Source organism: Dendrobium catenatum, unplaced genomic scaffold (genome assembly GCF_001605985.2).
Source record: "Dendrobium catenatum unplaced genomic scaffold, ASM160598v2 fragScaff_scaffold_631, whole genome shotgun sequence".
Taxonomy (NCBI): domain Eukaryota; kingdom Viridiplantae; phylum Streptophyta; class Magnoliopsida; order Asparagales; family Orchidaceae; genus Dendrobium; species Dendrobium catenatum.
Window position 1 is genome coordinate 834,432 of NW_021319093.1, and position 13,564 is coordinate 847,995.

At 37.8% G+C, this 13,564-nt stretch overlaps 1 protein-coding gene across 1 annotated transcript in view; it reads left to right on the forward strand.

Annotated features, from left to right (window-relative positions):
- The first annotated feature begins 3,379 nt into the window (after positions 1-3,379).
- Positions 3,380-13,564, forward strand: part of LOC110096725 (monocopper oxidase-like protein SKU5) — a 31,872-nt gene continuing 21,687 nt past the window's right edge. Inside the window, exons 1-7 of the mRNA XM_028695413.1 lie at positions 3,380-3,645; positions 5,142-5,251; positions 5,335-5,605; positions 5,687-5,825; positions 6,296-6,659; positions 6,906-7,271; positions 7,360-7,438. Of these exons, the coding sequence (XP_028551246.1) occupies positions 3,481-3,645; positions 5,142-5,251; positions 5,335-5,605; positions 5,687-5,825; positions 6,296-6,659; positions 6,906-7,271; positions 7,360-7,438 (1,494 nt within the window). The 5' untranslated portion in view covers positions 3,380-3,480. The remainder of the gene's footprint in view (positions 3,646-5,141; positions 5,252-5,334; positions 5,606-5,686; positions 5,826-6,295; positions 6,660-6,905; positions 7,272-7,359; positions 7,439-13,564) is intronic.

The window sequence follows — 13,564 nt, forward strand, 5'->3', positions numbered from 1 at the left end:
ATCAACATCATTAAATGATAAAGTAATACTAGTGTAATAGGTTTAAGCACATTTGATTTATTTTGTATGAGAATGGAGATATAAATGAGATTATAGCAAACTTAGTTGAGGTTGTATTGTCTAAAAAATATAAATACCTAAGGATTATTATGTGATAATAGAATTCAAAGCAAATTGAAAGGTGAAATTTATAAAACTATAATCAAACAAATCATATTGTTTGGTTTATAGTGTTAGGCATTTAAAAGTTCGTTGATTGTTAAGTTGTGTGTCATGAAAATGATAGTATTTTGACATATGCCTAACAAATTTGGAAGAATGGTTGGGGAATGATTTTAGAAGAAAATTTGGAGGGACAATTATTGAAGAAAAATAGTTGAAACTTGAAAGCAAATTTAGGTTTTTTAAGCATGCACAACAAATGATTGAAAATGCTCATATTAGATGAGTAGGTAAACTTAAGAGTCAAGGAATGAGAAATATAAATATTAGACCTAAAATAACATAGATAGATTTTGTTCAAAATGATTTATTAAGAGAAAGTTTACACCTCAAGCAACACTCATTAGGCATTAATGAAGAATGTGGATTTAGAAAGCCGACTCTAAATAGTTGTCATAAGTCTAATGCTGATAAGATTTTGCATTTTAATACATTGCAAGAATCAAGGAATATTTTTAGAAAATTATAATATATGATGATAAATTTTGATTATTAAATGTTATGAATATAAAAAGTAGTGCTTATATTTTATGGAAATTGATATATAACTTTCATTTATTGAAAGGACTTGATTATGACACTTAGTCTTCAAATTCTAATAGCATATTTATCAAAAAAGTATTTTTAATTTGTTTGACCTAGCCGATAGGAAATCTCTCTTTAGTCAATCTCTAACATTATGCAAATCTTTTTTTTTTAACATTGAGATATAAGCATATATCTGCATAGTATTATCTGCATAGTTTCAATAAAGTTAGAAGATAACCTAATAGTCTATTTGCTGCTTTTAAATTCTATTAAAACTAATGGCCTAAATTAGATTCCTTCAAGGGAATCTATTTGCACTTTTCCCACAAAAAGTATATATCGATTAAAATACATACAAAGAAAAAATAAAGTGAATTTAAAAATGTATATGTTTGAAAGTATATATGTTTTTTTAAAATACATGCAAGGATATATGTAAAGAATCGTGAAATAAATTTATAATATATAAATGAAAGCATAAAAAAGGGGAAAAAAATATATGCATGCAAATTATAAGAGTTCACCTCCGTATAGTACTGGCTGGGGAAACAACATACCCATGCACGTAAAATATTAAATGGAAATGATTGTTCCTTTATTGATATATTTAGACGGTGCTCTTATACTAAATTAAAAAGAGAAAATTAATAATTGAAAGATGAAAATGCATAAATGTTATTGAAAAAAGAATATGTTATGGAAGAATATACATAAAAGATTTGTCTTGCTAAATGGAAATTATATATATACTGTAAAAGAAAGTCAAATGAAAATGATTATTTTATATAAAATTTATATAACTCAACCTGTAAAATTACATTTTTTTAGGTAGGTCTCTTGAAATATAAAAAATTGCTGAAAGAGAGTAAAATATTTACAGAAAACGGCGCTCAAATGATAACATGTAATATATGGTTTATTTAGAATGTCAATAAGAAATTGTGTTTAAAATTTAAAGAAATATTATAATTGTTCGACTGTTCATTCATGCCTCGTTAGTTTGAATATCCGGGCTGGATCGTGACATATAGGTCTTCTCTGATTATCATGGCTATTGGAGATAATACTTAACAATTTCAGCCATCCAATTTATTTTAGATTGATGTGATTAATTTATTTTTTCAAAGTTATGATAGTAAAGAAATTCAAGATACCAAAATGAATTAGTTGCTCTACAATTTTTAAATTTTACCATCTAATTATTATGACCGTTGGCGAATATTTAAATCCGTGGCCCCATTCAGCATTTGAATTTGAAAACAAATCATCAACCAGGTGCTACTTGTCAACGGGTTATAATAATGATTTAACAAACTATTAACCTAAATATTGTTAAACAATTGTTTATACTTAAATCTTTCCCTTTCTTTAAATCCCGTTTTAGAATAAAATAGTGGCTTTAAATTTCAACAAATATATTTATTTAATATTTAATTATATCAATAAAATGTTTTCATTATTATTTGATTACATTTTTGTAAGATAACTAATATATTAATTGTATTTTATATTTAATAAGTCAAATTATGTACTTAAAGTTAATCTAATTAAATCACAATTGAACACTTAATTTGTGTGCTTAACATTAGGTTTTTTTTGGTATATAGTATGCATTAAATCTTATTTCATTAAGATGAATAATTTTTTCTGACAATTTTTTTTCGTTCAATATAGAAAATTTGTACTAAAAACCGTTTATAAATAATAGCCTGTTTCTAACAAGATTTAATGCATAAGTCTAATAGAAAACTGCCCCAATTCAAGTTTAAATTTTCAATTTTTTATAAGGATGATAGTGATTGTATTATAGAAAAATAATTTTTTTATGTTCTAAAAAATGATTTTTTTAACCTAGAAAATTAGAATAGTATGAAAATTGTCTCAAGTTTAATACGTACAGAGTTTGAATTGACAGAACTATTCAATTGTGTGACTGTAAATAATATGAGCTATTACTGTTCACAATTACATAACTAAACAGTTCTCTAATCAGAGAACAATTATTACGTCCTCTGACCGGACGTAGAGCTACGTTTGACCGCCAATAACATGCGCCATGTGCTCTTACTCTTTACCGCACGGCCCGACGACTTGACCCGGACCGGAACCCAGGAATGCTATGTTTGCGTATTGCAAGGTATTACTCGGTATTGCTAGGTATTGCTTGGCAATAACTAGAAATACCGCTCTGTGAAGATCAATACCGAGTAATACCGAGTTGTATCGAGTTTTTCTAGAAAAATTAGGTACAACTCGGTATTGCTAGGTATTACTCGATATTTGCTCAATATTGCTCGGTATTTACTCGGTATTGGTTATTGTCGAGAAATCGAGAAATACCGAGCCATCCTCGATCCGTTCCTGATCAAGTTGTCGGGACACGCGATAAATAATAAGAACGCATTACGCGATTCTCTCACCAGACCAAATAAAAGTTCCGGATCAGGACTTCCCGTAATAATTTCTCGTGAGATAGATGCTAAATTTTATCATTGTAAAAAGTTAAAATATTTTAGTATTGTAGCTGTCATGTCAAAGAATATTAAAATTTAAGAAACCGAAAGTTATAGAATTATTTGATTCCCAAACAGCCCCTAAAAAAAGCCATTAAACAATATTCCTCCTCGTTTAAAATCCTTTGACTCTCTCTTTCGTCAGCCTCTTTCCACTTCAGTTCTCGCTGCTCGATACCCGCCAGCGAACTCGCTCGAGAGAGGCTGCGACGCGACTATGGGTTTCTCCTGGTTTTCTTCTTCGTACCAGAAGCCATTTAGGTTCCATTCATTCGTTTTCCTTCTTCTGGTGGTTGATCTGGCGTTTTCCGAGGATCCCTACGTGTTCTTGGACTGGGATGTATCCTATATCACGGCTTCTCCACTGGGAGTGAAACAGCAGGTAATTTTCTCCGCATTTGATGGATATTTTGATCGCTTTTTTGCTCCTTTTTGGTTCGGCGAAATTACGTGCTGGTTTCGTTGCTTCGTATTCAGGGTTGATTCTGCGGCTTTGGATGAATGAGAATAGGTTGATGTGAGGTTTTTGACAATTTCCCTTCTCTGATAGAGAGGGCTTGCCATGATTGAAGTTTTTTCTGCGGTTTTTTGGCGTTCTTAATTATGTGTATTCTTTGTGAAATTTTCATGAAAGATTATATTGGAAAATTGTTTTGTTAGTATAGCTGAACAAACATGTAGAAATGGTATTTATAAGCTGATTTAAGTTTGTGAAGTTGTTTGGTGTTAAAATAAAGTAAGGGGAAAAAAATATGAATGCTTCAGCTTAACTTCAGGTTTAACTCATATGATGAACTTGTTGTCAGATGTGAAACAACTAAACAAATCTCTATAATCCCTCATTGGTGATGCGTGTGCTACCCTGTTGCAAATACAAAGTATATGACATAATCGATACTCCCTCTTTCTTGTTTCTATGTTATTCTGAGCCCTACTGAGGCGTTTGTTTCTTAAAACAACTGGCCGATGATGCCTTGCGAACTTTTATCCATTGTAGTTTATCATTGCGGAGAATGATTTTTGTTAATTTTTTGCTTCCTCCATTGTCTTCAAGCTATTTGATTAGGGATTCCAGATAATTTTACAAAAGCCCTTGCAGTTGTTGATGTTAGCGGGACAAGGCATCGACGAGGGATAGCGGCAAGATCCGGTGAGCTAATGGCGGAGCTCATATGGAGAAGGCGAATGAGCTTTGGCAAGATACAATAAGTCCATTAATAGTGTTAATTCATGGTGAAACTGCATTGAATTTGCAGTCATACATACCACACGAGAGTCCTAGCAGAAGTTGTACAGACGTTTTCCTTAAAAACAGTGCTTAAATAATGTGCTTTTAAACTAAGGGGCTGTTTGGTAGAATCTAGGAGTTCATTTAAGTAGGATTTCATAAATCCTCCAAATCCGGATTTGCGAAATTCTAGGGGGTTAAATCCTGAAAACTGTTCGGTAACATTCATGATAAATCCAGTTAAATTATGTGTGACTGTTTGACTATGTAAGTCAGGATTTAAGGTAGTTAAAAGAAAAACAGTTGGAAATGTTCGGACTTCCTCCTCTTGCGCGAATAAGAAGTTAAATCCGCCGAATCTGTGGATTTGCGAAATCTGGGATTTACCACAAAAAGTGGTCTTTTTCCGTCAACCGCGGCTTTCATTTACCGTGAGATTTGGATTTGCATTTTAGGCCATTTGGCTGGATATCGCCCAAATCCGGCCTTAAATCCAGACTAAATCCGCATACCAAACAGCCCCTAAGAGTGGCTTTACATCTCTGAATTGATATCTAAGGCAATCCATTAACCTAGGAGGCTTCTACAATTCAAGTTGTTGGCCAATATTGTTGATGGTTCCTATTGATTATATTGAGCTGTTAACGCAGGTCATTGGAGTTAATGGTCAGTTTCCAGGACCAATATTGAACATCACAACTAACTGGAATGTTGTAGTAAATGTTCACAATAACTTAAATGAGCCATTTCTTGTCACCTGGTATGTCATTCATTTGGAAGTTGGAACTGTTAACTGCTTTTTATGATAATGGTAACCTGATAATTGTAACAATAATGATATAGGGATGGTTTACAACAACGAAAGAACTCCTGGGAGGATGGTGTTTTAGGGACCAATTGCCCAATTCCTTCTGCTTGGAATTGGACATACGAGTTCCAGGTCAAAGATCAGATAGGAAGTTTCTTTTATTTCCCTTCCATCAATTTTCAAAGGGCATCAGGCGGTTATGGTGGCATTACCATAAACAATAGAGACGTGATTCCTGTGCCCTTTGGGGCACCTGATGGAGATATAACTATCTTTATTGGTGACTGGTATACAAAAGACTATAAGGTTAGATTCATACATGTTGGAATTGAACCGGAGACATTCAATTTGTTTGCTTTAGGCTGTACTGACTTAACAGGAAAGCAGGAACTTCGAAAAATTCTTGACGAAGGTAATGAACTTGGTGTGCCTGATGGAGTCCTTTTCAATGGATTAGGACCCTTTCGCTACAATGAATCAGTTGTTCCTGATGGTATCGTGTATGCAACAATAAACGTTGAGCCAGGTAAACATCTTTGCTCCCTTTGTCCTCCATCTAAAACCTTTATTAAAATAACTTTATTGAGCAGGAATACTGCCTTGTTATTGCTAGATGATGCATCATCTTACACTCCTTCCAACGTGATCGAAGATAGTTATCACATCTAGAGCAATTTATCACGATGTACTGACCTCTCATATTGGATTCTTAAACAATTATTAACTGAATGCTTGTATCCTGACGTTCAGGGCTATAGTTCTTGCACTATTGTTTGGCTGCATAAGCAGTTACTTTCAAGAATAGTTGTTTTAGTTATTTGATGCTATTCTCAGCTGTGGCTTTAATTTAGGAATCCTTTCAAATGGTCATGTCAACCATTTTTATCCTTGCCTTGATAGACAAGTAGGCATGTTTTTCATTTTGTCTGACATTTGAAATCAGTAGTGATTGTTATCTTGCCTTACTGGATGATTGAAGTGTTTTTATTATGCTAGGGAAAACATACAGGTTAAGGGTACATAATGTAGGCATATCAACTAGCTTAAATTTCAGAATTCAAAATCATAATATGCTCCTTGTGGAGACAGAAGGGTCATACACCGTGCAGCAAAATTATACTAGCATGGACATCCATGTTGGTCAGTCATATTCATTCTTGGTTACCATGGATCAAAACGCTAGCAGTGATTACTATATAGTGGCAAGTGCTCGGTTTGTAAATGAAACATTCAGGGATCAAGTAACTGGAGTGGCAATATTGCACTACTCAAATTCTCAAGGTTCTGCTTCTGGTCCTCTTCCGGATGGGCCCAACAAAGATGATACATACTTCTCAATGAATCAAGCCAGATCAATCAGGTACTCAATCATGGCATGATTATTCCCATTTTTATGATTTTTCTGAAGTTGTCCACATCCCTAGTGGTCTATATGTGCTTGTGTGTCTAAGCAGGATGCGAACATGCAAGTGACTCCTTTGTTTATTTCTTTAAACATGCACGCACATCTGAATGTGTTTTTCAAATTGCTTTGGTGCAAACCTATAACTTTTTCTAAAACTGGTTGAGGCTACCTGATGATTTATGATATTCTGACTAATTTCAGATGGAATGTCTCTGCTGGTGCTGCCAGGCCAAATCCACAGGGATCATTTCGCTATGGTCAAATAACTGTAACTGATGTGTATGTATTGCTCAATGTACCTGCAGAACCTGTAAATGGGCAATTACGAACTACTCTTAATGGTATTTCTTACCTTGACCCTGCAACACCACTTAAGCTTGCGCAGCAATTCAGTGTGCCTGGAGTCTATAAACTGGACTTTCCGTATCGAAATATGAACAGACCTGCAAAACTTGACACATCTATTATTAATGGTACTTACAAAGGTTTTATGGAAATCATATTCCAGAACAATGCTTCAACGGTTCAAAGCTACCACCTGGATGGCTATGCATTCTTTGTTGTGGGGTATAATCTCTAAAGAACAAAATACATGTTTGTTAGTTATGTAGTTAATTTGGGCTTAACCTTTCTTATCGTTTGTTTGTTCTTTAAGAATGGATTTTGGAATCTGGACAGAAAATAGCAGAGGCACCTATAATAAGTGGGATGGAGTTGCTCGTTGCACAACACAGGTATTCAAGTTTCTTGGCTTTTAGCTTGCTAGACTGAATTGATTCCAGTAACAGGGAACTTATAGCTTTTTGGTCTGTCAACATCAGAAGGATAATAAAAATAAATGGGTAAGAGGGGGGAGTAAAACCTAAAGTAGTCTTGAGCTTGGGTTTCATGCCTATGAGATTATGTCTTATTTTTCTTGGGCTTGATACCCTTTCTAAAAGATTCTTGATTCTCTTAAAAATTGCAGTTTTAGAAATTAAATTCTCTGAATCAGATGCCTAAAACTATTATGACATTTGAAATGTAAATATTTAAGTTTTGCATCTTTTAATGTGATCTCTATATGGTTTTATATTGCCTCATGCAAATTGATCATCAGATAAAATGCTTATATGTTCAGAACAGACTTCTAAGGTGTTTGAAGCATGCTTATTCTTTTTTGCGCATTTGAGTGGTGTGAGAGAACGCTTGAATTTTCATCATAAAAATGTCCAGCAGATCGAGAAGAACAGTTCTTAAAGTTCCGGTATTGTAACTTAACTACCACTTGTTGCAAGCTCTTAAAACGAAGGTAGACAGAACAATCTTGTTTCTTGAAGGCTTCCTTAAACTTTTCCCAAGCGTTTTTTCTAGTCTTCCGATGCCAGAATAAAATGTGTCTCTGTGGCCAATACAAAAGTAGACATTAACGGTTTTCTTTTCTGCGGGGTTGTCCATTCCAGCAAAAAACTTTTTTTATCTTTGTAGACCAGGCTTCTGCCTCAATTGGATTGTTTGCAACAGACAATGTTGTCCATCACAACTTCCTAAACTCTTTTGATTTGTTCTGCAAATTGCTTTCAGGGCTCCTCTCATAGTTTGTAGGAATGCCTGGTTTATCCCGGCTGGTGCCGTAGCTGTAATCGAAGAACTTGTGGTTCTTGGTTTATCTGCATGTCTTTGAGAAGCTAGAGGTAGCCATTCAGGACGTTCGTATATGATGACTATCACCTTTTTGACACCTCAAGGGGTGTGACCCTGGGTATTCCATTCATTGGAGTTAGGAGCACTGATGTCACCATCTTTTGGCACTTAAGGGGTTGACACTTGTTAATCCTCGGAAGACCTTGAAGGAGAAGACTATATGAGGGAAAATCAGGGGAAACTTCAAGAAGCTCACTGAGAAGGAGCTACAAGAGAAGAGGGCGAAGAGGTTATATTTTAAATGTGATGAGAGGTATATACCGAGACACATTTGTAAAGACTGAAATCTTTAGGTTCTTACCATCTGTGATGATGAGGAAATTGAGTAGATGGGAGCGAGGCAGGGTGGAGGAGGAGGTAGAGCTGCTGTTAGATGTGGTAGAGGTCTCCTTAAACTCAGTAGTGGGATTCATTCTAAATTGCACCATGAAAGTGAGAGGAGAGATAGCAGATAGGGAGGTAGTGGTGTTGATAGACAATGGAGATACCTACAATTTCTTCTCTAACCAGGTTGTGGACCAATTGAGATGAAGCTAGTGGACACAAGATGCTACAGGGTGATGATGGACATAGGAAAAGTGGAGACATGTACAGGGGGGTGGCTCTGACCATACGGGGGTCCCAAGTGAGGGAGGATTTCCTTCCATTAGAGTTAGGGAGTACTGATGTCATCTTAGAAATGAAATGGTTGAAGACCTTGGGAGATGCCAATGTCATTTGGAGAGCACTTATAATGGAAATAATAGTTGAGGGAAGAAGGGTGGTGATCAGGGGAGATGCAGGGTTATCCAAAGCCATGGTTTCTCTCAAAATCATGTTGAGGATCATATAAGAGGTGGGGGGAGGGTTTCTTGTGGAGTTGCAGAGCTTGGAGGGGATCCGGTCGGAGGAGGGGAGAGACATCCCTTTGTCAATACAACAATTTAGTGAGGTCTTTCAACCACCTCAAGGATTATATATGAAAAATGGAGATAGGTACAGGGGGTGGTTATGACCATACATGGGTCCCAAATGAGGGAGGACTTCCTTCCGCTGGAGTTAGGGAGCATTGATATCATATTGAGGATGAAATGGTTGCAGACCTTGGGAGATGCCAATATCATTTGGGGAGCATTGACGATGTAAATGATAGTGGAGGGAAAAAGGGGGTGATCATGGGAGATACAAGGTTATCCAAAGTTATGGTTTCTCTCAAAATCATGGTGAGGATCATATAAGAGGTGCGAGGAGGATTTCTTGTGGAGTTGCAGAGCTTGGAGGGGATCAGGTTGGAGGAGAGGAGAGGCATCCCTCTTTCAATACAGTTGTTCAGTGAGGTCTTTCAACCACCTCAAGGATTTCCACAACTGATGGAGCAGAAGCATGCCATCACTTTAAGGGAAGGGGTGTGACCGATAAGTATTAGACCTTATCGATGCACTCAAATCCAAAAGATGAGATCGATAGCTAATGCAGGAGATGTTGGAAGCATGAATCATCAGGTCGAGCTTGAGTTCTTTTGCTAGCCCAACCTTATTGGTCAGGAAGAAGGATGGGAGCTGAAGATTTTGTTTGGATTACTTGGCCCTGAGTAAGGAGACTAAGCCAAACAAGTTTCCTATATAGGTGATCAATGAGTTGCTTGATGAGCTTTGTGGAGTGGTGGTGTTCACCAAGATAGAGCTGAAGTCCGAGTACCATCAGATCAGGATGAGAGAGGAAGATGTCCTGAAGATTGCATTCGAGACACATGAGAGATGCTATGAGTTCTTGGTGATGTCTTTTGGCTTCACAAATGCACCTGTTACATTCCAATCCCTCATGAACAGAGTGTTCCGACCATACCCCAGGATATTTGTATTGGTTTTCTTTTATAACATCTTGGTGTATAATATGTTGGGCGAGGAGCATTTGGAGCATTTGAAGGTGTTAAAGGAGCATCAGCTGCGGCTCAACCTGAAAAAGTGTTGCTTTGCACATTGCAGTCTGGAATACTTGGGGCATGTGATATCTCAGGAAGTGGTGGTCGTTGATTAGGCTAAGATTGAGGCTATATTGAAATAACTGCTACCAAGGATTCTAAAGAAGCTGAGTGGTTTTCTAGGGTTAACCAGGTACTACATGAGGTTTGTGAGGGGGCCTGACCATTGATGGAGGAATTGAAGAAGGATAGTTTTTGGTGGGAAGAGGTAGCTACCAAGGCCTTTGAGATACTAAAGAAGGCCATGGCCATAATATTAGTTTTGACCCTACCAAAATTTAGCCAGGTTTTTATAGTGGAGATTAATGCATCATGATATGGATTGGGGGTAGTGCTCATGCAGAATCAGAAGCTCATAGCTTACTTCAGTCAAGTATTGACGAGCTAGACTGAAGTCAGTCTATGAGAGAGAGTTGATGGTCATTGTGCTGTCCATTTAGAAGTGGCGTCCTTGTTGGGCTGACATTTCATCGTAAGAACGGGCCAGAGGAGCTTGAAGTGCCTGCTAGAGCAGAGGATGATGACTGAGAAGCACTAGAGGTAGCAATCAAAGCTGTTGGGTTATGATTTCGAGATCCATTATAGGTCAGGATTAGAGAATAAGGCGATTAATGCATTGTCCAGATGCATGGGGGAGCTCCAAGGTTGGCTATTTCAGTACCACTGATGTTGGATTGGGATGTTATTAAAGAGGAGAGTATTTAAGTCGAGAAGTTGAGGATTAGGGCAGATTTGTTGAAGGATGAGAGTAGCCACCCTGGCTATTCCCTTGAGGGAGAGATACTGTTGTACCAAGGGAGAATTTTGTTGCCACGAAACTCAATCCATATTTCTCACCTTCTGCAGGAGTTCCACAGGCTGTCGGGGGCAATTCAGGTGCAAAAGACGTACAAGAGATTGACGGCGGAGTTCTATTGGAAGGGGATGCATAATGATGTGGAAGAGATGGTGGCTATATGTGAGGTGTACCAGAGGAGCAAATACATGGCCATGGCTCTGGATGGGTAACTGCAACCTCTAGCTCTTCTAAACATAATGTGGGAGGAGGTTACCATGAATTTTGATAATGGAAGCAACATTCATCAGAGAGTTGGTTAGACCACATGAAAATTTTGAATCGATAGTATCCGATTAAGATAAGGTGTTCCTCAGTCATTTTTAGAGAGAATTGTTCAGGATGTAGGAAACAATATTGAAGAGGAGCACTGTGATGCGGGCCGCCGCCGACCGGCAGAGGGGGGGCCGGCGACCCCGGCAAGCTCGGAAGCGACCGGAAAGGCGGGACGCGTCGGCCGACCCGCCGAGGGATCGCGCGGAGGGACGCGGGCGCAGCGCGTGACGCAGAGCGGGCGGGGGGGCTTCGGCTTGAGCGGAACCGGTCCATTTCTGGACCGGTTTGGCTCGGGTCAGCCCTGAGCTGGGCGGTTCAGCTTGGGCAGCCCACTAGTGGGTTTGGTTTGATCTTTTGCTTGCTATAAGTGGGAAATGAGGGGGGATTTTTAGGGTTATGCAAGATTGAAGTTTTCTCTTAGCCTCTTAGTTCTTTCTCTTGTTTTTTCTAGGGTTTGTAGTGGGAGACCTTGTCCTTCTCGAAGTGGACAAATTGTATCTTGTTTCTCTTGGATTTTGAATGCAAACTTTCTTGTTCTTCCTCTCATCTCTCTTGTGTTGATTTTTGTCTTGGATTTGGAAGAGAAATTTCTTCTTTGGAAGAGCATTAGGGCAAATCCTAACTTGGGAACCCTAAGGCGTATCAAAGTCCTCTACCTTCCTTTGAAGAGGTATTTTTAGAAGTGAGAGAGAGGGAGTTTAATAATTTAGTGGGGTCAAGTGTGATCCGAGTTGAACCTTTAATTCAATGTCAACAACTTTATACCTATGCTTGAATTTACATATCTGGTGGAAAGGTCGCCATGTATGCTGACATGATATAATAGTCAAGATTTAGTCTCTTCATGCCGCAATCATTACATAGAAATTGTGGAAGCATGGATCAAAGTATCATTGATGGATGATCCAGAAAAAAAGGGAACTCAGTCCTATTTTTGAGTTTCCAGTAAAGAAGGAAAATATATCCTCAGGACAATAACTTCATAATTTCTAGTACTTCTATTCTGAGGGTTTAATCACAGTCTTCTCAATATATAAACAATTCCAAGATGCCAAAATGTAACTCTTCTCGGAGTAATAGATTAAGGTATCACAAGTTGACCCATGAATGTGATGCATCAATATTTGATCCTTTGAGATTGTCATTTCAACTTGTTCTTGCATGTAGAAACTTACTCTACTGTTGAACGAAAGATGATCCCTTGATGTTGAATAAGCCATCTTGAGTAGATAGTCCAAGCTTTAGATTGAATCCTCCTTATAATGATTTGAGCGTTGTCAAGTCACATCATACAGATGCATAAGTTGACAATAAAACTGCAGTGCAAACCAAATAGGTTTATGAAGGGATCAAATCCTCAATGGATTGAATCAGTCGTAGCGCAAATGCAAATGAGTAAGACCAAGACACAACACAGATGAATCCGAGTTGATGTATCAGTCAAATCCTCTTTGGATTAATTTGAAGCTTTCATGATCAATTAGATCCCTGCCCAGGAGTAAAAGTCTAACAAGGCTGTAAAATCAAGTCACAAACATGCGCATACAAGTTGATGTGTGAGAATGAATCATCCTTGAATTGGTTTTACCTTTTAAGGCCAACGTAACATACTGCCCAATAATATAAGTCATAAAACCCATCATACCATTTGCCCTTGAATTGTAGGAGTTTTTGTAATAAAGATTGTAGCTACGGCATCGAGAACCTGGCCTATCGAGTGGCGGAACAGTTGAGTCTTGAGTGATAGCAAGTAAGGAGGTAGAGGTGACCATATGCAATCAGGACAGCAAGGCCCGTATTTTATGGTCGCAAGGGAGTCACTATTATCTTACAGGGGAGGTAGTTACTCAAGATTTTTTGCTGATTGATCTGGAAAAAAAACCGACGCCATTTGGGTAAATGGCCAATGGGCCTTTCAGTCCTTAGGGGACATGGAGGTCATGGGAGAAGTTGTTTTGGTTTAATACAACAGTAATGGTCGGAGGGTGCCACTACAGGGTGACCTCCTAGCCTAATGATGGGTTTCCCGACCATCAGCAGGAGGATCTACATTCTCTTAACCTTGAGGACAAGGGTAATTTAGAAGGAGGAAGTAATTGGATCGGG